This window comes from Ricinus communis, chromosome 7 (genome assembly GCF_019578655.1).
Source record: "Ricinus communis isolate WT05 ecotype wild-type chromosome 7, ASM1957865v1, whole genome shotgun sequence".
NCBI classification, from domain to species: domain Eukaryota; kingdom Viridiplantae; phylum Streptophyta; class Magnoliopsida; order Malpighiales; family Euphorbiaceae; genus Ricinus; species Ricinus communis.
Genome location: NC_063262.1, coordinates 3,602,363 through 3,626,581, shown reverse-complemented (window position 1 = coordinate 3,626,581; position 24,219 = coordinate 3,602,363). Strand labels below are relative to the sequence as shown.

The following is a 24,219-nucleotide window of genomic DNA, read 5'->3' as shown; positions in this document are numbered from 1 at the left end:
TTATTATAATATGCTCTTTTCAAAAGAATTTGTGGGCGCAGTCAGTCTCTTTCTGCTTTCTTTCTTTATCAGATTACTATTCTGAAGCTTTTCATTAATTAGTTAAGTTAGTGATTAATATAATACTCAATTTGCAAATGTAAAGTATAGAGCCTCATGATTAATTAAGGATAACTAAGGATCATTTGTCCAATTTTCCTCTTTTCTTCTTAAGCTTTAGCCCATATTCTTTCTTGCAATGACCCATTGACGGTATCTAAGCAACAACCCTAAATTTATTTGTTTATTTTCATTTAGAGCACAAATAATTGACTGTTTTTCTTTCAATAAAATAAATTCTACAATGAGAGATGCTTTTCTGATTCTATCTTATACTATTCAAGTTGATAACTGAACATCATAAATATATTATTAATAAATCACTATGCTCAATTGCTCCACATAGATTTACAAATAATACGAGTTTAGTATGAGTGAAAGTAAGCCTGATAAAATAAGATAAGGATATGATATCTTATTCTTTAATTTTTTATAAAATTGTAATTTTTTATTATCTTTTCTCTAATATTTTGTGTAATTTAATCATCAGAATAAATGACATATGTTGCTACTAACCATAAACAATAAATCTTTCAAATTAATTTAATAACTGGAAGTTGCTACTAACCATAAAATTTTGAACATGAAAAATCAGTTAAAGCATCTTGAAGAGATAATAAAAATGGGTCCAGACAATCTCACATGATATTGAAGAATCAAAGAGGAAAATTGATGTCCCAAGTTTAGTACTACGGATTGAACATTTGATTCATATTAAAGACAACAACAAAAACAAAATAAAAAATAAAACAGCAAAAGGGTAGTGGACATGTCATTTCCATGAACTGGCATTAGTTAGTGGATATGAAACTACCAAAAGAGCTCAATGCTTGGCCTAAAGAAAGTTGAGCAATGTCATTAATGATTGTCCTCCAAAGGCAGTAGAAATGTACCTATAGTTGAAGAAGAAAACAAAATCTTTTCAGAATTTATATTAGAAAAAAAATAAATTAAAAAGAAGTTGTTCTCTCTATATATGTAAAACCCCTTTTCTAGAATTTAGAGTGTAACCCATTGCCACCCAATGATATGGGCTTTTTGTCAAAGTGGTGGAGCCCTGTGTCTCCCTTTCATGTGGCCTGTGGTTAGGTCAGGTGTCATTTTCCTTCATAGAGCTTTGAGAGCTTAATTCAGCTAATCAATTTAGACATAGTACTAAGATAATCCAACAGAAAAAAGAAAAAAAGGCCTAACAATTGAGAGCACTCATAAATCATAATCATAATCCAATTGCATATATTGTGATGAATGTGGTCATTCTTTTAAAACATTAGGGCATGTCCAAACTCTTATCTACTTATCATGTTTTTTTATGTTTGGAATAACTTCACACAACCTAAATGCAATTTGGGTCTAAATTGTTTTGGTTGAAATTTCCAAATATGTTAGTCACTTGGGAGTTACTTCCATCTAGTATTTTTGCTTTCTTTTACTTTTATTTGTTTTTTTTTTTTTTTCATACTAGATACCTATAGCCTATATGTTGTGTCCAAATTTTGCATTGATTCTTTTCAGTGAAAAACCTTGTATTGTCTAAATTACAATCATACTCTCCTTTACCAAATCAAGTTTGGCACTTTCATCAATAAGACATACAAGTTTTGCCTAACCTATGGTTCAACTCCAGTACATGCATCTCCATCACATTTTTAATTCAGTTTCCATGATTATATCAGACCAAGTTTCTTGAAATATATGTGTTTCTTTTTCCCCTTTATACTGCACCTGTAGTTTTCTTGGCAACCAAACTGAAAAAGAAAAAAAGGAGAGAAGAAAACTCCATATCCCTACTTAACCCTAACCACAGTACCTAACTTAGGTCGTGATTTGAGAACTATGTTAATGGAGAGGAGGTTTGGTCTTGTGGGGGTGTGAACATTGAGAAATTTTGCACCATCTTTCTCTTTTTTTCCTGTTTTCATGCTTAGCTCTTTTCATGAGAACGGAGGGCCTATCTGTTAGGGTGGTTCTTTCTTGTAGTTTTGTGGCCGCCGACGCCGAGTCTTACATTTGTAATTATTGGGTCTTCTGACTATCTTCTTCTCAGTAAGTTTTACATTCAGTGAAACCCCTCCTCATTCGGATTTTATATAAATAAATCTTATATTATAATAAATTATAAATTATTTAAATCACATCTTAAAAAAATAAATTATAATATATATAATATATATATTAAAAAAATATTATACTATATATTTATTTTATTATTTTATCTATTCAATCTCATTTATATAATATAATATAATATCAATATATTTTATTTTTAGTTGCTATCATTTTATTAATAAAATTAAATTTTAGTACGTAAATATCCATTGAATTATAACCTCCTCATTATCATTAATTTTATTTGGTACCAAAAGTAAAACTATAAAAAGATTTTATTATATTCAAAACAACCCTTCATTTTAATAAAATAATAAATCCTCTTCAATATTAATGGATTCAATTGAATTCAAAATTTCTTTCATTTTCACATTTTTAAAATTAGATGAAAGATATCTCAATTAGGTCAATTAGTTTGGTGGCACAGATTTTAATATATATATTATAATATATAAAAGAAAAGGACTTTAAACTGTATATGCTTAATTTATTTTTAGGATGTAATTTGGGGAACTGTTGTTATGTTTGACCCAGTCTAATTTGGTGATCAAATTTAAGAAATTATGTGTTTGAGTTGAGGCCACTTAAATAGACCCCAGTTGACCCCTCCTAACTAACCACTGACTATATAAATATAAATAGTTGCCAATAGCTAAATAGAAGGACAAGTGAGATTTGGATTCCTTGCAACTTGCAACTTGCAACTTAGTTGAGCTGATTTCTTTTTTTCCTGTTATATGTATGTTTATTATAAAACCAGAAACCATCCAATGAAAGCAGAAGAAAGAAGCTTCAAATTACTCTTTTTCCATGCCCCTTGTTTTAACACATCACATTTCTAATTGGTTCTTTCCTCCTCCTCTTTCTTCTTCTTCTTCTTCTTTCTTTTTTTGGTTTATAGAGATGTATCCCAGTTAGGTCAGATTAATTTCCACATGACCCTTTAGATAGACTGAAAGTTCGTAGAAACAAAAGTAAAAACATCATTTTATGAGTCGAGTGGTACCCACTACATTCTTTTACGTCCAACTCATAACTAGGTTGATCCCGATTTGGTTGTCATAAAAATATTTATGAGACTAATTTTCTTTTATTTGAATTAAAATTCAAACAAAAAATATTTATTCAATTAATTAAAAAATCAGTGGATTAACTATTTCACTTAATGCAAAAAAAAAAAAGGATCAAATTGACTGGATTTTTAAAAAAATTTCTATTAATAAAATTTAATTTTTGAGATATAATACATTTATGTAAATGCATATAAATCATAAAAGTACAAGAAAAATAAAATCAACCAATTCGATTAGTCATCATTTTTTTAAAAAGAAATAGTCATTTAAATTGTCTGAAAGAATAAAAAAAAAACCTGAATTTGGTTAACCGATTCTTTTTTCTCAATTTATATAGATTTTTTAATCAATTTGCTTTAGCCGGTTATTGTACAAATATAATCTTGTGATTATTAAAAATGTAAGTAATATACTCTAAAGTTATAATAGGAATGGGAGATTACTCAAAGCAATTGTTGTTTATTGACCTAATTAATTACACAATTGCTCTACGTAGTATATAAGTAATCCACATAGCAAAGTTGGCGCCATTACGTATTCAGCCTGTCTTTGTACTTCCAACAACAATAATCCTTTAAATAGTAAAATAAAGCCGTCATTTGAATAGACCTTTTACTTGGAATACACGTTCCGATATGATTTTTTTGATAACCATTTCAAATTTTTTTGGTTAATTACTGTAGAAAACTTAGAAGAATAAGATATCGATTTTCCATTTTTTAATTCATTTTTAAGAACCCGATTTACTAAAGAACTGTCATTTACACTGTGTTCTGTTAAAATTTATAAAATTTATGAAATTAATTAATAAATTTAAAGTTTATATCATTTGAATAAAAATAAAAATTAATTTAAAATTCTACATAGCTAAATTTATATAAAATTAGTTATAACTAAACTAAATTTTAATAAAATAGATAAATTTTTTAAATTAATTTTACATTAATTTACCAATATATTTCATAACACTAAAATATATTTTTTAATTAATTATTTTTATTTTATTTCGTCTATTATGTATTCTTCTTAATAGAAATGAATTCCTTAATAAATTTCAACAACTATATATATATATATATATAAAGCAATAGAAATAGTGGCATATTTTGCTAAATTGTAATCAGAAGTAATGCTAGTTTATCTTTATGAAATGAATAATGATTAGAAATCATTAGATCAATAATGCAGCAGTAGGTTAGGTACTCAACATTGGCACCCCTAATTTTACGAAGAAAACAAATGTTTCTAATCCCAGTATGATGGGGAGATCAACCCATAAAAAAGACAAAAATAAATTATAAGAAAGACTTATCTCCGAACACATTCTTAAAACAAAATATAAAATAGATAAAACCAAAAAAAAGTTTGATCAGATGAAAAACAAATTCAGAATCGCTGTAGGCATCATGCAGTTGAATTGCGCAACACCATATAATAATATAAACAAAAAATTAACAGGAAAGAAAAGAAAAGCAAGCAATTAGTGACAAACAGAAGCAATAATTCACCTAATACTTGGGATGGGGAAGAAGACTAATTGGTTGATGAATTCTTGTCGCCTTAGTGCTAGTAAAAAGCCCAAGGCTACGGGTCCTAATAAATAACGACAACTACTAGCAGGCAAGAGGCTTCTATTTTATATCTAATATATAAACATAATGCTACCTCTGATTTTTTTTTTTTTTTTCTTTTTTCAAAACAAAAAAGAAGGGGGAAAATAAAGAAAAATAAATCAATTTGTCTTGCAACTTGGGAATCAAATACTAAAAAATAGACAGGTCATTTCCCACTCACTGCATGATTTTAAGATAATCCTTCAAGTGATTATGACATGATACATCCTGTTATGTGGTAAGCACACTGGAACATACTCCATCAATTCCATCGTTACAAAGATTTCACATTTTTCTTCTTTTCTTCTCTTCATTTTCCCCACCTCCTATTTTATGTTATCGTAGGATAGTTTTTGTATAAGCAACCCATTCATATTTCTATAAACATGAAATATGAGTCCACAGAGAACCAGAATGATACAATCATAATTTTCTTTTTGGAAAAAAAAAATGTTTCATAGAAGAGGGAAAAAAAAAAGGGTGAAACATAGTATGAAAAATAGATTAAGACTTAACGAATTGATAGTATAAATTTATTAATGTTAAAAATAATACAATTAAAATAATATAAGTTGAATTACATTTCTTCGTCATTACTCATCAATCTTATATTAATTTTATAGTAAGTGTAAAATATAGCTATTTGTTTCATCTAATTCATTGGACCCCAATGATTTTTTTTTTTTTCTAAAAAAAACGTCATAAATTTCCTATTTGCTTAGATTTTATGGCTATAAGCCCAAAAAGAAAAAAGGTGAGTAATATAGGCTTTTCCGAGGAGTATATATATATATGGAGTAAGAAATGGGCCTGAAGAGACAAGAATCAAATATTAGTAGGCCTTTTGGGTCCAAGATTTCATCTAAACTTCCAGGTAAAACTTTTCTAATTATACACGTGTCATTACCAAAGTATGTTTTCCTACCAAGTGTACTAAACACAGGTTAGATAATGGCGGCAACATCATCATCGCCATTTTTCCCTCTCTCCACCTCTCCGGGAAACCAAAACTGTTATATTCCGTTGATTCAGTGCTCCTCCTCCTCCTCCTCCTCCTCATCATCCACGGACCTGCGCCAAAAACCACAGAAACACATAGTAGTTTGCGGCGGTGGAATAATCGGAGTATGCACAGCTTACTTCTTAGCCAAAAAAGGCGTTTCCGTCACACTTATCGAAAAAGCATCAATAGCGTGCGCTGCTTCCGGAAAATCCGGAGGATTTCTCGCCCTTGACTGGTGCGATGGCGGTCCCCTCTCCTCTCTCGCTCGCACCAGCTTCAATCTCCACCGCTCATTATCCCAAGAGCTAAACGGCGCCGAATTATACGGTTACCGTGCCCTAACTACTCTCAGCCTTACCGTCACTGAATCACAAAATCAAAACCGGATTAAGAAAGATCTTCTTCCTTCATGGATTGATGGACCGGCCCGAGCTCCGAGAACAATCGGGTCGACCGAAACAACGGCGCAGGTGCATCCGAAATTGTTTACGGAGACGGTTTTATCAAAGGCGGTGGAGGCATACGGCGTTGAGGTGGTGATTGGAAAAGTCGAGAGAGTTGAAGTGGCGGTGGCGGAGGAAGGAGGGAGAGTGGAGGCGGCGGTGATGGTGGAAGGAGGGAGAGTGATTGAAGCGGACGGCGTCGTATTAGCGCTTGGGCCTTGGTCGGGGAAATTTGAAATGTTGCGGGAGTTTTTTAGGATTTATGGGTTGAAGGCTCATAGTGTAGTTTTTGAGCCCAAGGATAGAGACGTTGTAACGCTTTTTGAGTTATTATGATGGACAAGGTGGCAGGCCCATGGACCCTGAAGTCTATCCTCGTTCTTCAGGTATTTTTCCTTATTTTCAAAAATTTAATTTAAATTAAGTTTTCGTGCATTTGGATTTCTCTGCAAGTGAAGAATGTTGAAACTAAGTTATCGTACACTATACTACTAAAACTTCATTAATAGAGAAAAAAAGAAGAAGTTAGGATTGAAAGTTGAGTCAAATCCGAGTTTGAGCTCGAATTAGCTAGCATTTAATTTTCTGTACATTAGTAATTTATCATGATTTTTATTGTTTAGTTATGAGACTTGAGGTAAATATTTTACATTGTACAAGGAAAAATATTTAAAATATTCAAGAAGTCTGGAGTCTGGCATATTGTTTACTTCAAATCAAATTATGAAATTCGTTTCATTTGTAAACGAACTTGATATCACAAATTTTGCAAATTGAATCTGAATAGTTCAAGAGGAATTTACGTACCTATGATCTTATTGGTACATAATTCTTATTTGTATCTTGGTATTACAACAAAACTGAATTTGTATTGGTTTGTTAGGGGAGGTGTATGTGTGTGGAATGTCATCGGAGGTAGAGGTACCAGAGGATCCCGAGGAGATTGTGGGTGACCCAGAGTCAATAAGGGTTTTAAAGAGGGTGGCTAGAAATGTTTCCAGTCATTTAGCAGAAGGGAAGGCACGAGTGAAGGCAGAGCAAGCATGCTTCTTGCCATGTACTGATGATAATATCCCTGTAATAGGAGAGATTCCAGGGGTAAAAGGCTGTTATGTAGCTACTGGACATAACTGTTGGGGCATTCTGAATGGTCCTGCTACTGGGGCTGCAGTGGCTGAACTTGTAGTAGATGGAAAGTCTAGCATTGTTGATCTTTCTGTGTTCAGCCCTGCCAGATTTGTTGGGCGTAGAAAGGGCTAGATGCAATCATTGTATAGATTTTACAAATTATAACTAGAAACGTCTTTTCGCAATAAAGATCTGCTTATCAAGCAAAACTCATTCCATCAGCAATCCGTCAAATTCTGCTTACCGTTTGAGTCCCCATGCTCTAAGTTGGAAATGTTCAAGTTGCAGTTTAATTGGGTCTGCGTCCCTGTCTCATTAATTTGATGGTAGGCACGTGCAAGCCATACTGGTTGGACATCTGGTCTTTTAAGAAGTGGGCTGTGGCTCCATTAACTAGAGAGGGAAAGAAAAAGAAAAGGGAAACAAAGAGAGCAAGATTTGGAATTAATAAGGTTGTCCAATTAATCTGCGTCTGTCATCATAGTTGCTAAGATTTCAGAGTATCACTGTCATAAAAAAAATTAATTTTAATTCTCTGTAGAATTGGACTTTTGTTACTTGGCAGTTCTGAGGAATAGATTCCCTAATAATGTAGTACCCATGTATTCTCAAAGACTCAAATCTTATATGGACATATATAAAACAAATCACATATGGAAGGCACAACCCTGGCATTCACAAGTTGTGTCGAGAAATCTTGGAAGCCTTTGATACTATGCAGACCATTTCCTCTAGTCACCCCTTTATGCAACTATCCTTCTTCACTTGAACTAGTCAGGAAGCATCTGAATAGTCGCAAAGCATTTGCAATTTAGAGAGCCCATGTAAAGCTCTTCTGCTAGTGTGTACCAGTGTGGTGTCATAAAGTTGGTCTTGATGATATGGTTCCCTAAGACAAAAGTAGACTCTGATACCCCACCAAGCAGGGAAAAAAATAAATATCAGCAACCTTTATGTGGCCCTGGTTTTCTTACTAAAGCTCAATTATACATTATTTGTCCTTGCTTATTAGCTTAAATGCTGTCTAATCTTGTCCATCTCCCTTAATAAATTAGTGGGTACTAAGAAAACAGTTGATAGCGATCATTTATACCACTTCCTTTTAAACATTTAACTCAAGTTGAGATTTTTGTACTGCAGGTGCAGTGCTGCATTCAAGGGTAAATAGTAATTATAATGATAGAGGAAACAATTTGTAGTTCATGTCAAAGAAATAAATGTAGATTGGTGTCCTGAATTGTCCATGAAGATAGGGGAACATGATCCACCCATCTGGGACAGAAATAAAGAAGAAAGTTGATTGCTTCAAGCAAGCTATGAAAATGGTTTCTATTGACTACATAATTGTACAAAATTTTCACCCATCCTGGCTCAGTTTTGGTGTCTTTATCTCTTGTTTTTAACCATGGTAGTTTTGTCTGCAGGTGACCCTTTCTTTTTTGGTGATAATACGGGACAATTTGGTATCCATGTGTTTACAGGTTTGGAAGTTGATTATTTTAAGTTTCTGTGATAACCATAATATTACAGCAACTTCATTTCACTTGTTAAATTGCATTTTACCAAGAATTTACATAGTATTGGTCAAAACCATGATTGATTCAACTTATGAGAATCTAGTATTTTATTTAGTCAAAGAATGTATAGGAATTACAAAAACATGTGCTTGCACAATCAGAACAGAATGACATAGTTGGTAGACGTGCAATTAATTTTGCTAGCTGATTTTAGGTAACTGGGGACTGCCTTCACTTTCTTTTACCCTAGATAAGATATAATATTATGTACGTATTATCACTTCGGAAAAGAAATTTGATAATCTAATTGAAGTGGCAAAAAGAAAAACATTTATTTTAGTAAATTTTCATTCTTTTTATAACAGATGTAGAGAAATAACTAATTAAAAATTACAGACTATATTTAAATTGGTATGGTATTTTACCATGCATATAGTAGCTAAGATGACAGAATATCCTGAGGGGTATTACTGTTAGACACATCAGTATCACCACTATCACAAAATCTTTTTCTATAAACTTTTAGGATTGGATTAGATTGGAACCTTGTTCCCAAAAGTGTCAAAAGCACTAGGAATTAGATTCTGAAATAATGTGTACATCCATCTTTCCAAATCCCAATCTAATGAGACACAACTTAAAACAAAGCTCATAGCCCTAGCATTCCCAACCTATCTTAACTAAGAAATTACAGATTAGATTCACATTACTATAAAAAAACAATTTAAGAACCTTTCAGTGTAAGGTTCATGTGGATGTATTAAAGCTGGTCTAAAGGCCAGTTTCCTCTCATATCACGGGGTCGACTCCATCAATCAAAGCTGTAGCCAATTCTTTTACTCACTTCAATGTAAACTCTCTATCTCTCTCTCTTGACCTGGATGTTATACACTAACTGAGAAGGAACGAAAGCACGTGCAATCACAACCCGGGTGAACTTTTTTTATGAGATTCAACTTGCTTTTTATTATTGTAAAGAATAGGTAATAAAGTCGATCTTTTTCTGAGGTGCCCATCAAGCAAAGAGTGGTTTCCTAAGAGAAAAAGCAGACCCAAGTACCCTACCATGCACAGAAAATATACCAACATGTCACAAACATCCTTTGTTCATTGCACTGGTTTTCTGTTACTAAATTAAAGCTCATGGCATTTTCTTTATTTGTTTTACCTTACTAAGTAAGAGCTCAATTATTTACCCAAGATTGCTGTTTGTTCGCTGTACAAATTTCATTGTTACCTGTTATTGATAATTGCATATCAATTACAGTTAGGTAATTCCTAAGATAGAAAAGATCGGCTAAATCAGGAAAAGATCGACCTACTTGCGCATGATCATTATTTGCCTTTTTCTTCATATCGTAAAAAGATATATTTAAAATCGGTTTTAACTTCTAATGCGCAAAGAATGTTCATTAAAAAGGCTGAATTTGGTGTGGACAAGACTAGTACAAAAAAGCATTTTGTTCAGAATTTTTCTTTTTTTGCCAAAGATAGAAAATCCATGCCAAATAAATGGCTTAAGAACATAGTATGGTTTTTGCCTAAAATCAGTGGAACTTGTGTTGTATATATTTTTTCAGTCATTTTGTTGTATTTTTCCGCCATGACAGAAGATAAACTAATAGATTTATCAGTTGAGTTCAACTTGCAGTTATAATTACTATCATGTCAACAGATTCTATTTCTGACTTGCCCATGAAGAGAGGAGAAGAAATGACCCAGTCCTCTTAGGGCAGAGAAAACAAAGAAACCCCTTTTATGGAGTTTGTCGACTCTATAGCTATGATTTTTCCTCATCTTAAATTACTTTCTCTGCACCCGTCATATACATGTATGTATATTTTTTTGAAGAACTTTCATAAGTTCATTTTAGTATCATAAACTAAAACATAGTGGAAGTGCATTAATTCTTTTTAAAATAACGTCATAATATATAGTGTTCGAGTTAGCTTTATATTCATTTTGATTAATCCATTATTTTCTAATGAATTAAAGGGCATGTTTTATTTAACTCGTGCATGCATAAATGGTATTTTAAAACAGTGTAAATAAGGATTTATTCAATGTTTACCGTTACTTAGAAGTTAGTTAAATACGAAAATAGGCAGGTCTTCTTAATTTCTTATATATCTAAAGTAATTTCTTTCTTAAAAGAGCAATAATATTTTGTTCTCAATATCATATGTTAAATGTGAAATCTAAGGATAGTCACGTCCAAAACGTTGAATAGAAACATATATGCAGGCGGAAAATCAGAATGTAACTAATAGTGATAATAGCTGAAACTGAAAATTTTTGGTTTTTATATTATAAACAGATTGAAGGCGTTGTCCATAAATTTCTGACAGTTGGCTATGGTGATCCAGTTTGGCCTGTCATCTTCAAATATAAAAAAAAAAAAAACAGAAAAACAATGGGGTTGATGAGCAACTCGCATTTGCTTCACTGTAGTTGCTGCTTCCAGCTTTCTACAAAAAAGCAAGAAAAAGGTAATGCCTTTATAGCTTTTACTCCCTGTTTTATTTTACTGCCAATAGAGAAAAAGATGGCCTTTTTTAGGCTTAACCAGCAAGAGAAAGGAGCTCGTATTAGGGGAGGAGAAAAACAATAAAAAAAATTAGAGAAGATACCCAGCAATTAATACTCTTCGGAAATAATGAGTCGATTGTTATCTGTTAATACCCCTGTTTCTTCAAGCTTTTTAGGCTTGCAAAATTTGAGACATTCTTTAGCTTAAATGGAAGAAAATAAAAAATTCGAGACTAAAATCTCGTTCAAATTTAGATATTCAACTATTCTAATTACATACTAAAAGAAAATGAAAGAAAGTGATCTTGATTACGTGTTGCGAAGTGAATAGTCCACCAAACAAAGCAAAGCAAAGATGTTTTAATCTTGGCAGGATTAGCATTAATTAATAAGACATAAAGTAAAGCTGCCACAAAGCCCTTTTTTAGAAAAAGCAGAAGAAGAAAAAGGAAGAAAAACGAAACCATGATTATAGGTTGAGATGGTGCATTCCAATGTGTGCACAACTTCAGATCTAAAAATTCTAGAAACAGGGACAGGGTTCCTCTCTCTATTCTCCAAACCACTCTTTTTACTTAACACCATCTTTCTTCTTGTCTTTTTTCCTTTCTGATTTTCTTTACCACAAGACAACACCAAAAATACAACAAAAGAAAGCTTAAAAAAACAAAAACACAAACATGAAGCTAACATGTGTATGATGCACAAGAAGCCAATGATATGTCAATAGACTCCAACATGGCTCCGTGCCAGTAAAGCTTATGGCAATTTCCACAACTTGTACTGAATTTTCACATTATGTCCAAGATAAAATCAGCAACTGTGTGGACCTCTAAATCTTGTCCACCGTCAAAAAAAAAAATGAAGACAATTTTTGTGTAGAATCGTACATATAATAGCACATGTAAAAATTTTGGTTGCATTTTAAAAATCTGTACCGGGGCATACTGTGGTTATGGCTTGGCCTGAGATTGAAGTTCATAGGTTTAGTCATTTCATCCATCTTCTACAATGAATAAAGACTGAAAAACAAATAATCATTTTCATTATAAGAAATACTGCGAAAGGGTTGTTCAGGAAAAGAACAATTGCATAAGGGATGACTACCTCTTTATAGTCTAGTCTATTCATACATCATTATTCATTTAGCCTCTCAATTAGTCAAAACTCAAAGGCAAAAGAAAATGTCTACTCTACGTTTTTTAGTCAATTAATTTAAAAGTCTTTTGATTATTGTATAGGCTTTAATGCATTAACTTGAAGTAGCACACCATTATCACATGATACTCTTTAAATAATTGCTTCTTCTTTTTTCTAGCTATACCCATACAGTACTTGTTTTGTTTTTCCCATTTTAGACAATGAAAGAACAACAGACCATAAGAAATAGGAATTAATTTATTTTTCATCCAATTATTCATGCAATATTACTCTTTATTCACATTTAGACTGTCCTCATATAATGTGCCAAAAGGAATATATAATTCCTAATCTTTTGAAAGTGAAGTCTCATGATCCTCAATACCCTACTGAAATATGAATGGGCAATAATATAGTTAGCTGATGTGCATTTTGCGCTTGAAAAATACTAATTAGAAGTATCTGAATAAGGAAAAAAAACATTTGATATATCAATTTGTACCATCAGCAGACCATCTTACAAACATCCATGTTTAAGTGCCTTTGCTTATTGCTGGCCATGCAAATAATTATAATTCTCTTTTCTTTTTTTTTTTCCAATTCTGGATCTCCGTATATCAGGAGATTGCTCCATTATCAATTTGTGGGTTCTCCTCATCTTTTTTTTTTATTATTATTTAAAAAAAAATATCTACACAGACATAAACACAAGATTGCTGATATATACGAAAGAGAACAGCAGTAGGAAGGAGAGCAATAAGTTTCTGCTGGTCAAAATTTCAAGCGGTGGAGCAATGAATGAAGACTAAAAATCATCATCATAAATCTCCAATAATGATGATGTGATACTATGGTATTAGTAAATAAGGACCATCATGAACCAACCCTACCATATATTAATAATGGTTGCTCATCTTCAATTTTTTTCCCCCTCCCACTCGATCACATTTGCAGGGAAAAAAACTGATCCTTTCTCAGTTACCACTAAGAATAACCTTAAGTTTGTAAACAAACTGTAATAATATAGTGGTGAAGTATTTGTTTATATAATTAGGATTGAACTAAGTATTACTTTTATGCTTAAAAATTGAAAAAGCTCGAATGTAGATATTTTTCTTCTTTACTCATCTATGTTGATAGAATATATATATACATATGTAGGAATAATTATCTCATAATATTGAATGATTTATGGCCGATTTTTGAATGAATCACAAAAGAAAGAAGTCATTTATGTAGATGTGGGTTGGATATGCCCATTTTGACTTGTGGAGCAGTAAAATTAAAGCTGTATGTATAATTTAGCATCACTAGTTTTACCATTAATTGAGCAGTGTCGGACAATAATATGAAAACAAAAACAGTAGAATATAATAGTAGAAATATATAACAAAAAAGGATTTGTGAAGTCAATCTAACAGAGATTGCACTAATAGTAATAGCTTTGTATCTCCACCTGGGTGTCTTGTAGCAAAGATGCTATTCTTGTCTTCATTTCTTGTTTCTTATATGCAAGCATGAGAAGGTGAAGAAAGAGAGAGAAATTAATTGAAATAGACTGTGAGATAATTAATTATTCAATATTATTATTATTTTTCTGCACCAAATAAAACCTTTATATTTTATTGATTTATTCCCTTGCAGAATCAGAGCTACCCAGAAAATAAAGAGAGCATTTTGGTAGTGAGAAATATTGTTTGGTGAGCTGTGTATCTCTGTCACATTTCTTATTTCTTTATTCTATTTGTTTAACAACTTCAATCACATGGCTTCCTAATTCTCACTTACACTTTCCTCCCTGTCTCTCTCTCTTGATTATTTTTCATTTAGGAGAGATGTGGGATCAATCTGAGAAATCATGAGTTCTCATCAAAGAGTTATTGTCTTCCATTTATGGTGGAAAATTCTTGCACTTGTACTTTTACTTCTTGTAGTCCAATCTTTTGGACTAAACACAGATGGTATTCTTTTGCTTTCTTTGAAATTCTCTATTTTAAGTGACCCTCTTCGTGTTCTCGAAAGCTGGAGTTACAATGATGAAACTCCTTGTTCTTGGAATGGAGTTACTTGTGGAGGTCCAGGTTTAGATGCTACTAGTTTCTCTCGTGTTACTGGTTTATCTCTCCCTAATTCTCAACTTCTTGGTTCAATTCCTGCTGATCTTGGTATGATTGAACACCTTCAAAATCTTGACCTTTCCAATAATTCTCTAAATGGATCTTTGCCTTTTTCCCTTTTCAATGCAACCCATCTTCGGTTTCTTGATTTGTCTAATAATTTGATCTCCGGGGAGTTACCTGAAACTGTAGGTCAATTACAGAACCTTGAGTTTCTTAACCTTTCTGATAATGCTATGGCGGGAACTTTACATGCTAGTCTCGCTACTCTTCATAATCTAACTGTTATTTCTTTAAAGAACAATTATTTCTTCGGTGTTTTGCCTGGTGGGTTTGTATCAGTTCAAGTTTTAGATCTTTCTTCAAATCTTATTAATGGATCTCTGCCACAAGGTTTTGGTGGTAACAGTCTCCATTACTTGAACATTTCATATAACAGATTATCCGGGTCAATTCCGCAAGAATTCGCTTCACAAATTCCAGATAATGCCACTATAGATCTTTCATTCAACAATTTAACAGGTGAAATTCCAGATTCTAGCATTTTCTTGAACCAAAAGATAACTTCTTATAACGGAAATCCTGATCTTTGTGGCCAACCGACAAGAAACCCATGTCCAATTCCATGTTCACCTTCTTCTCTTCCAAACATAACTTCTCCTACTTCTCCACCAGCAATTGCTGCAATTCCAAAAACATTAGCCTCTGCACCGGCAACATCACCACCAAGTCAAGAAACAGAGTCAGAAGGGCTCAGAAAAGGAACCGTTATAGGAATCGTACTAGGTGATATTGCAGGAGTAGCAATTCTGGGAATGATTTTCTTTTATGTATACCAATTCAAGAAAAGGAAAAAGAATGTAGAAACAACGACACTCAAGAATCAAGAAGCAAATAGTACAGCGAAGGATCATGAGTCTTGGTCATCTTCTTCATCAGAATCAAAAGGGTTTACAAGATGGTCTTGTCTACGCAATAAAAGAGGAGCAGATAACGAAGATGAGTCTGATTCAACTAGCTCAGATGACAACAACGACAATGACCACCCAAAAGTTCAAGAAAACAATCAAGAACATCGAGAACAAAGCAGCAAAGGAGGCACATTAGTGACAGTTGATGGTGAAAAAGAACTTGAGCTTGAAACATTACTTAAAGCCTCAGCATATATATTAGGTGCTACTGGGTCTAGCATAATGTACAAAGCAGTTCTTGAAGATGGGACTTCACTTGCAGTTCGTAGAATAGGCGAGAATCATGTAGAGCGGTTCAGGGACTTCGAGACCCAGGTCCGAGTCATAGCCAAGTTGGTTCACCCAAATCTGGTTCGTATCCGTGGGTTTTATTGGGGTGCCGATGAGAAGCTCATTATCTATGACTTTGTCCCTAATGGCAGCCTTGCCAGTGCTCGTTACAGTAAGTTCTTTCTTCTCTTCGACTTTTCATATAATATGCGCATGGTAGTAAATAGGCGAAGTTTATGCTAATGTGCACTTGTTAGACTGGGTAGTTTTGACGGTGGAGTAGGTGCAACTGAAACCTTTGTTTTTAATGCATGAGAAAAGAGGAAGTCAACTTCTGTCTCTGATGTGGTCGTATTTTGCTATCGTTAGCCCCACGGCGTCCGATAGCGATACACGTTACCCGTATTCCCAGAAGAGATCGTTTTCTACTATGGAAAGGGACTGGCTTTTGTTATTTTATGCGAAAAAGTGTGATTAAAGATATAACCTGGCTAACTTGAACTTGATGTGTGCCTTTCAGGAAAAGTGGGCTCATCACCATGCCATTTACCATGGGAGGCCCGACTCAAGATTGCTAAAGGTGTGGCCCGTGGGCTTTCTTACCTTCATGATAAGAAGCAAGTGCATGGAAACTTAAAGCCCAGTAATATTCTTTTGGGTTCTGATATGGAGCCTAGAATTGGAGATTTTGGGCTGGAGAGGCTCGTGACTGGTGACTCAAGCTCGAAAGCCGGAGGATCCACTCGAAATTTTGGGAGCAAGAGATCGTCGGCCTCGCGAGATAGCTTCCAGGAATTTTCGATTGGGCCTAGCCCAAGCCCAAGTCCAAGTCCTAGTTTGATCGGAGGTTTATCCCCTTACCATGCTCCGGAGTCGCTGAGAAGCCTGAAGCCCAACCCAAAGTGGGATGTGTTCTCGTTTGGGGTTATATTACTAGAACTACTAACGGGGAAGGTTATAGTTGTGGATGAGTTGGGACAAGGAAGCAATGGGATTACAGTTGATGATAAGAGCCGAGCGATAAGGATGGCTGATGTGGCGATCCGGGCTGATGTAGAGGGTAAAGAGGAGGCCTTGCTGCCTTGCTTTAAGGTAGGGTACAGTTGTGCCTCTCCAGTCCCGCAGAAAAGGCCAACAATGAAAGAAATTTTACAAGTTCTAGAGAAAATTCCATCTAAATCATCCTCATACATGTATGGTCACTAGTGAATAATAACGATAAAATTGGACCAGCAACTATGTAGAGAGAGAGAGAGAGTTTGTATCATTTGACTTATAGGTGGTTGTTTATGTCAATGTTGTTGTAATTGCTTGATATCATTGGTATAATTTTGTGTTACTAATCTTTCACATTTGCTAATCTTGGACTTTGCCCATTAGCCCATACTAGTTTTTAGTCACTGGGTTTTGGAATTCAGATCACTATATTATGTTTATGTTCATCTCGATTTTAGTGTTGTTTTTTTCAGATAAATCCACCAATGAATAACTTTTTTAAGAAAAAAGCTTTATTTTTAGAGGCCTGTGGTGTTATATTAGACATAAAGTCGGAAGATATTATAAAAGAGATAACATATTTATTACAAAAAAAAATGTGAATATAAAAATTTAGAGAAAAATATTATCATCATTTAAATTAGGTTACATACTCTAATAATAAGAATTACAATTGTTCTATTGTAAGTTTTTTTACTAAGAGGAATCAGATACAAGGGACAGAATAAAATATGGAAACGCGAGCCGTTGTATTACCAGCTGTGCATCTGTTTAGATGTGTTGGACTTCGAGGTAAAAGGGACAGTGCGACCAAAACGGCAAACTTCCCATAATTGCCCAATTCTGCTAGAAAACGGCATCATCATTCATTCATGCATAGTAGTCGTACTTACTGACCGCTACAAACGGCTATTTCAATTTTCAACTACTTGCAACTCATTTTTAATAATTTTCAGTTCCGCTTCAGTCTTGGCAAAATACATTTTAAATCCTTAAATTTTTCAATTTTACTTCGTTGAGTTCTTTAATTTTTAATTTATTTCATTCAGCCCTTATACTTTTATATTTTCTTATATTGAGAACGTAATAGTTTTTAATCAAAGAAAAAATAAAAATATAAGAGCTTAATAAAACAAATAAAAATTTTATGAAATATATATAATAAATTTTTAATAAAATTAAAAACAAAAATACAAAGACTTAACAAAATAAATAAAGATTTAAAAAACGTAATCAAATAAAATAAAAAAGTTTAGGGACTTAATAATGAGTTTTGCCTTCATCCTTTTATCCGCAATTTCTTTCCGTCGCAACTCAATTTTAAAAACCTTAGATTCAAAATATAATTGAATTTCTCTATCAATTACCAAATCTACTTTACAACTTTCTTTATTAATATAATTTAAAAGTATAATTTCCAAACCCAAAATACTTAAAAGAATAAGAAAAAGGAAAAGTTGTAATAATGTCATCCATTTCCAACTCATCATTTAAAAATTTTAATTAATCGCAGTTTTCTTTTAAAAAGAAATTAATCGCAAAATTTTTAAAAAATTTATAAATTTTGTATTATAATCCGGTTTGACTATATAAAAATCTAAATATGAATTAAGCTTTATTCAACATGACTAATATTTTTTTAAATTATGATATATGTAATATTTTCTTTTAAATATGCATCAAGTTCTCCTTATAGGAATTATAAGTTTTCTTATTATGATAAATAATTTCATTGATATTCTAATAAATAAAGAAGAGAACTTCTCATAAATATACTAAAATCAATAAAAAATTTATTTTTACATATAAATATTTTTCTATACAAATTATAATTTTTTAGTTTTATTAAATTTACAGTGTAGTTTTATTTTAATTATTTTTTATCATTTTTACTTTTTTTAGTTATTTTTAATTGTTTCAAAAGAAAAAAATACTAAAAATCAATTAAAACTATATGTTTTAAAAAATAAAAATTATATTTTAAATATTTTATACAGCAAAATTTTAAAAAAGAAAGCATAAATTTGATAAAAAATAAAAAAAATATAAAAGTTTCTGATATTTTTCCAACAAAGATATAAAAGACAGACCCCAAAAACAAAAGTATTCGGCTGTATTTGGGCTATTCGGGGCATTACTACCCGCATCCGAACTGAACGCCTAATAAGTAAGAACCCTACCCGTATAACCCGAAGAGCACAACAACGGTTAGGTCCGCGTCAGACACGAAATTTTGAATTCAAAAAGTGCCCGCTCTCTCTCTCTCTCTGTCACTCTTTTTTAAATTCCACCCTTTCTCTCTCTACCTCTCCCACACAAAACAAAAGAGCGTCTCATCTCTCAATCTCTCTCTCTCTCTCTCTCTCTAGAATCCATAGATAGAGAATCAATTATCTACAGTAAACGAACAAATAAACACTATCAAGCTGAGAAATGGCGACGAATATCGGAATGATGGATGCGGCATATTTCGTTGGCAGATCAGAGATTCTGGCATGGATCAATTCCACTCTTCAACTCAATCTCTCTAAAGTCGAAGAGGTTTCCTTTTATAATTCCTTCGATTTATATCTTCATTTAACAAATGAAGTATTTCATTTCTCATTTGATTTGTTTTTGGATCTATTGAATCTTTTTTTTTTTTTTCTGCTAGGCGTGTTCTGGCGCGGTTCATTGTCAGCTAATGGACGCGGTGCATCCAGGAATGGTACCTATGCACAAAGTCAATTTCGACGCTAAAAGTGAATATGAAATGATTCAGAATTATAAGGTCCTTCAAGATGTTTTTAACAAACTCAAGATCACTAAGGTTTGTTATTGTTTTCTCTTTTTAAGTTAATAGATCTTTGTTATTTTTAAAAAAAATTATTATTCATGTGGAATTTTTTTTAATGATTTTTGAAGCATATTGAAGTGAATAAGCTAATAAAAGGAAGACCGCTTGATAATTTGGAGTTCATGCAATGGATGAAGCGTTACTGTGATTCTGTCAATGGTGGCGCTGTCAAGTAATTTTATTTCTTTTTTGAGCTTTGATTTTTGCATTTTTCTTTTTGTGAATTATTTAAGAAAAGAAAACAAAATCAATATGTGCTGATTTTAGAAGAGAATCACGATCCATTTGTTTTCTGGAGTGCTTACTTCTTTGTAAGTTAGCATGATTGAGAAGTCTAAAAAAGTGAGAATTCCATATCAATTCTATTCTATTTAGTTGATTTTCATGTTTGGAAAGGCCTTAGTTGCTAGAATTCAATCTTTTAACCTAAATAAAAGGCATTTTGAAACAAATGAAATGATGCAACAAATGACATGATTCTGCAAGAATTCAATAGCATATCATTTAATCCAAACATGGCCTTTTATGTTCAAGTTTCTTATTGCCTGTCAATTCAAAGCAAAGTTTCCTTTAAATTCTGTAATTCTTTTAGTCTTGTGCAATTGATTATGATGCATCAATCATTTAGTAGTATGTATTTGATGTTTGGGTATTTGAAAATGCCTGAACTCTGCTACTATGTGCCATTTGATTGTTTAATTGGGAAGAAAACGAAAAGCTAACTCTGCAATTTTTAATTGCATGCATGTATTACATCCCTAAAGAATATGTAGATTTCTCGTGAACCGGAGTCCCCATAAATAAACTAGCAGGGTCTATGTCAAATAAGTTGTGTGATTAGAGTAACTATAATTTACTTCTTTGCTTTGTGGTTAGCTACAATCCATTGGAGAGGAGAGAGGCTTGCAAGGGAGGAAAAGAAACAACCAAGAAATGTCCACCATCTCAATCTTCTGCCAAAGGTTCAACAGCTGCCCCTAAAGCACAGTCCTCGCATAATGCACGAAGAAATGATGCAACGTCTGTCAACTCTGCAAATCAATCCGCGAAGGCTTCTAAACCACCTCCTAGTGCTGTACCTGCATATGATGCACAGGTATGATTAAGTGAAGATTGAAAGCTCTTCTTTAATGGTGTCCTCTAGATTCTAATGCTACTCGATATGTACGCAGATCACAGAATTGAAGCTGTCAGTGGATAGTCTTGAGAAGGAGAGGGACTTCTACTTTGGGAAGCTGAGGGATATTGAGATTTTGTGCCAGAGTCCTGAGATTGAAAACCTACCTGTAATGATCCTTCTACTTTTTTGGAAAAATTACGAAGTAGATTGTATTGATAAACTGACTTACAAATTGCTACAGGTTGTTGCAGCAATAAAGAGAATCCTGTATGCTGCCGATGATAACGCGTCAGTGGTTGCAGAAGCTCAAGCCATGCTTCACCAAACAGAAGTAGATCATCTAAGCCCCATTGCTGAGCTATCATCAGAGGAAAAGATGAACTCTGATTCTCAGAAGAGAAAAAACATTGTGAACTTTGATGTTGAAGCCACAGGCATTACGGTGTTGTCACCCAGACAAAGGCTTTCGGATGCTACCGATGTTCATTGCAGTGGGTCACCTCTTATGACTTACTGATTAATATCTCAAAATCAGAGAATGTATTCTTAATTGCATCAGCTTTACCAAACAGTTTTCTTCAAAAATCTTTCTCCTTTAAATCTAGATTTCCTTCTGGTGTTTACATATGTAACTCAACAAGTAATAGTGGGGGACATGCATTGAAAGGTTTATGTTCAGGCCCAAGTATATTTTACAAAGCATTTTCTGCTTATATTGTCCTCCTTTTTCCAATTAAAAGAAATAGCATTGATATTTAGCCCATTATGCCTGATTTATTAGCCTTGCCTACATTTTCTTTATTAGCCTTGCCTACATTTTTCTTATAAGAGGAGATGACTATTATTATTGAGAGGATGAGGGGGCACCGAACACCTATACTGTAAGGTTAATAACATAAATACAGGAAAAGGCCAGAATAAAACATTTTGGGAGAATTTTGAGAAGCCAGAATGGAGTTTTTTTTTTTAGTAATTTCTGAAGTATTTTGGCAAAATGTTTAATGTATTTCTCTCTTGAGGATTTTCATATTAAGATTGTGTTTGATTCAAATGAATTTTATTAAATTTTTATAAAATTTATTTGTAAATTTTAAAAGTTGGTATTTAGTTGTAATAAAAGTTGATTTAGAATTTATTAGAATTAAACTAAACTATAATAAAATAGCCAAAATTTTCAAATAAATTTTATATTAAAAAGTCTGTTTATTTTATAAAATTAAAATATCTATTGAAATTCTCTTATTTTATTTTATTTTTTCTCTGATGTCTTTTCTCTAAATTTTTTTTTTCATTATATTATTTCTAAAGTAATATTCATTTTATTTGAAATGTATTTTGGTATTTATTATTTAACACATCGAATATAAAAATTTACTTATAAATAAAATCTAATTAGAACTCATTTTTAATAAAATGAATATCTCAAAATATTTCAACCAAGCACAGTGACTGTTTGTTCATAGAATATGAGTTATGTAACAACAAAAAAATGAGTCTCATATCCAATTCCCATTTTTGGTCTATGCGGTGCATAAATTTCAAAGCATTACATTAATCGGATTTCTTTCCCCCTAAAGCTTGGCATTATCTGTTTTCATGATTTCATTCATTAGACGTTGGCTAAATTCCTGCCATTCATTATCTGTTTGCACGTAAATTACAACAATAGGTTGACATCTGGGGAGGTTTACTTGAGATAAGGGCCTTCTCTTCAGGCTAACTAATCGTTTCCTGAAGACCAAGAAATGAATGGCTAAATATTCTTTAAACAAAGAAGAACGTAGATATACCTTCCTGTTTATGCATCCAATATAAAGATTTCATTTTTCCACTTTTAAGCCCAGAATTAATCATCCTCATTTCCACCATGAATTCACAGGTCAGAAAGGTATGATCCCTCTCTTTCATATCGATCCATATGTTATTTTTCATTTAACTTTTTTGGTTGTCTTCTCAATGTTTCATGGAGTTTTTATTGTTGTGCCAGGAGACAGTGACTACTAATGCACAAGGTGATGTGGAGAAAAGAATTGAAACAATAGATTATCGGTCATCGGCAGGGCAAGGCCAAGAGATGAGGAACGTGCAGGTGATTCATCAGTCAAATCCCAATAAGGAGAAGTCAAACACCAGTGGCGGTGTCCTGTCGAATGCTGCAGCTTCCGTGGCTTCCACCCTTCAGTCTGCTAAGGAGGCAATTAGCAGAAATTCCAGCTGAATAATTCTTAAGAACACATGACAACAGAGTCTGCTCGTAGTTTCTTCATTTATGTATCTTAACTTCTGTTTACTTGAACGTTATCGATCTTGATTGGTCCTCTATTCTTTTTTTTGTTTTTTTGTTTTGCAACTTGTAGTAATCATTCATATAAACGATTTGTTAGATCATGGATGGTTCTGGTATCATTCTGACTCATTATGACCTTTTTTGCCTTTCATCAAATTATAGACACTAATATAATTAGATCTGCTTTCCTATCCTTTCTCCGGACCCCGCCACTAAGAAAGATCGCGGCTATCGTATGAAACTGATCCTATCCCAATTTTTCTTTTGCTAGGCTGCTCGTGTTTTAGCAAAAGCCGCTCTCTGCGGGGAGTTCCTGCGAAAAAATAGCTCGACGAACCGAAGAGATCGGAATTCATGCCAGTGTCAAGGGCCTACCCCCCAACCTAGAGTAGCTTTTTTTCGTGAAAAAATGGGCAAGGTATAATAAATAAAACGAATTTCATGAATCGTTTATGAATTCACAGTCAATAGTTAATGGTTCCAATTTGTCCTGACTAATCCTAAGGCAAAAGGCCGAGAAACTCAACGCCACGAGCCCTTCCCGCGTGCCATAAATGACCCACGAATAGGAAACTCCCCCCTCTAAAAATAAAAAAAGGCTGGAGTTCCACCTGAGGAAGCAGGAGCTGCAGGCCCGTATCAAGAATTATGATTTTAGAATCCTTTGTTCTCCCTCATTTAGCCTTTGCTTTTCCGCTGATGGGCGGTTTTCTAGAATAGGCAATAATGAGATTACTATTTTAGCAAGAAAAATCTGGGGTTTTTAAAAAAAAAACTTATTATTGAGAAATCTGTTCCCTTATCTTATCCTGAAGTTTCCTGAGAGAAGAATGATCAAACTGGAAAGCAAATGAGAAACAAAAGTAATAGCAAGATTCACAGCCTTGTAATACTGGCTCAGGAAGTAATATTTGCTTGAATTAGCTTTATTTGATAAGGTTTGAATATATTAAGAATTACAACTCAGG

General features: G+C 33.0%; 4 protein-coding genes across 5 annotated transcripts; all 4 read left to right on the top strand.

The window, feature by feature from the left end:
* Positions 1-5,774: 5,774 nt before the first annotated feature.
* Positions 5,775-7,677, top strand: LOC8285590 (putative oxidoreductase TDA3). The gene is given in 3 exon segments (XM_002524878.4): positions 5,775-6,657; positions 6,659-6,726; positions 7,224-7,677. Coding segments are annotated over 3 exon segments (1,257 nt in total). The 5' UTR covers positions 5,775-5,845; the 3' UTR covers positions 7,601-7,677.
* LOC8285589 (probable LRR receptor-like serine/threonine-protein kinase At4g37250) lies at positions 6,590-17,372 on the top strand. Its single transcript, XM_002524877.4, has 5 exons — positions 6,590-6,726; positions 8,893-8,949; positions 11,303-11,474; positions 14,299-16,184; positions 16,533-17,372. Exons 4-5 carry the CDS (start codon positions 14,513-14,515, stop codon positions 17,216-17,218), a joined length of 2,358 nt encoding a protein of 785 aa, XP_002524923.1. The 5' UTR covers positions 6,590-6,726; positions 8,893-8,949; positions 11,303-11,474; positions 14,299-14,512; the 3' UTR covers positions 17,219-17,372.
* Positions 17,373-19,290: 1,918 nt separating this feature from the next.
* Positions 19,291-21,730, top strand: LOC8285588 (microtubule-associated protein RP/EB family member 1C). The gene is made up of 6 exons (XM_048376309.1): positions 19,291-19,549; positions 19,662-19,817; positions 19,913-20,016; positions 20,721-20,940; positions 21,017-21,130; positions 21,206-21,730. The coding sequence occupies exons 1-6, from the start codon at positions 19,442-19,444 to the stop codon at positions 21,479-21,481; spliced, it is 978 nt and encodes a 325-aa protein (XP_048232266.1). The 5' UTR covers positions 19,291-19,441; the 3' UTR covers positions 21,482-21,730.
* Positions 21,731-22,539: 809 nt separating this feature from the next.
* LOC8285587 lies at positions 22,540-23,386 on the top strand. Of its 2 annotated transcripts, none has more exons than XM_015722815.3 (2): positions 22,540-22,843; positions 22,952-23,386. In XM_015722815.3, the coding sequence occupies exons 1-2, from the start codon at positions 22,832-22,834 to the stop codon at positions 23,180-23,182; spliced, it is 243 nt and encodes an 80-aa protein (XP_015578301.1). In that variant the 5' UTR covers positions 22,540-22,831; the 3' UTR covers positions 23,183-23,386. The 2 variants fall into 2 exon arrangements, with proteins under 2 accessions (XP_015578301.1, XP_002524921.1); XM_002524875.4 differs by having other exon boundaries at positions 22,581-22,852.
* The last annotated feature ends 833 nt before the right edge of the window (positions 23,387-24,219 follow it).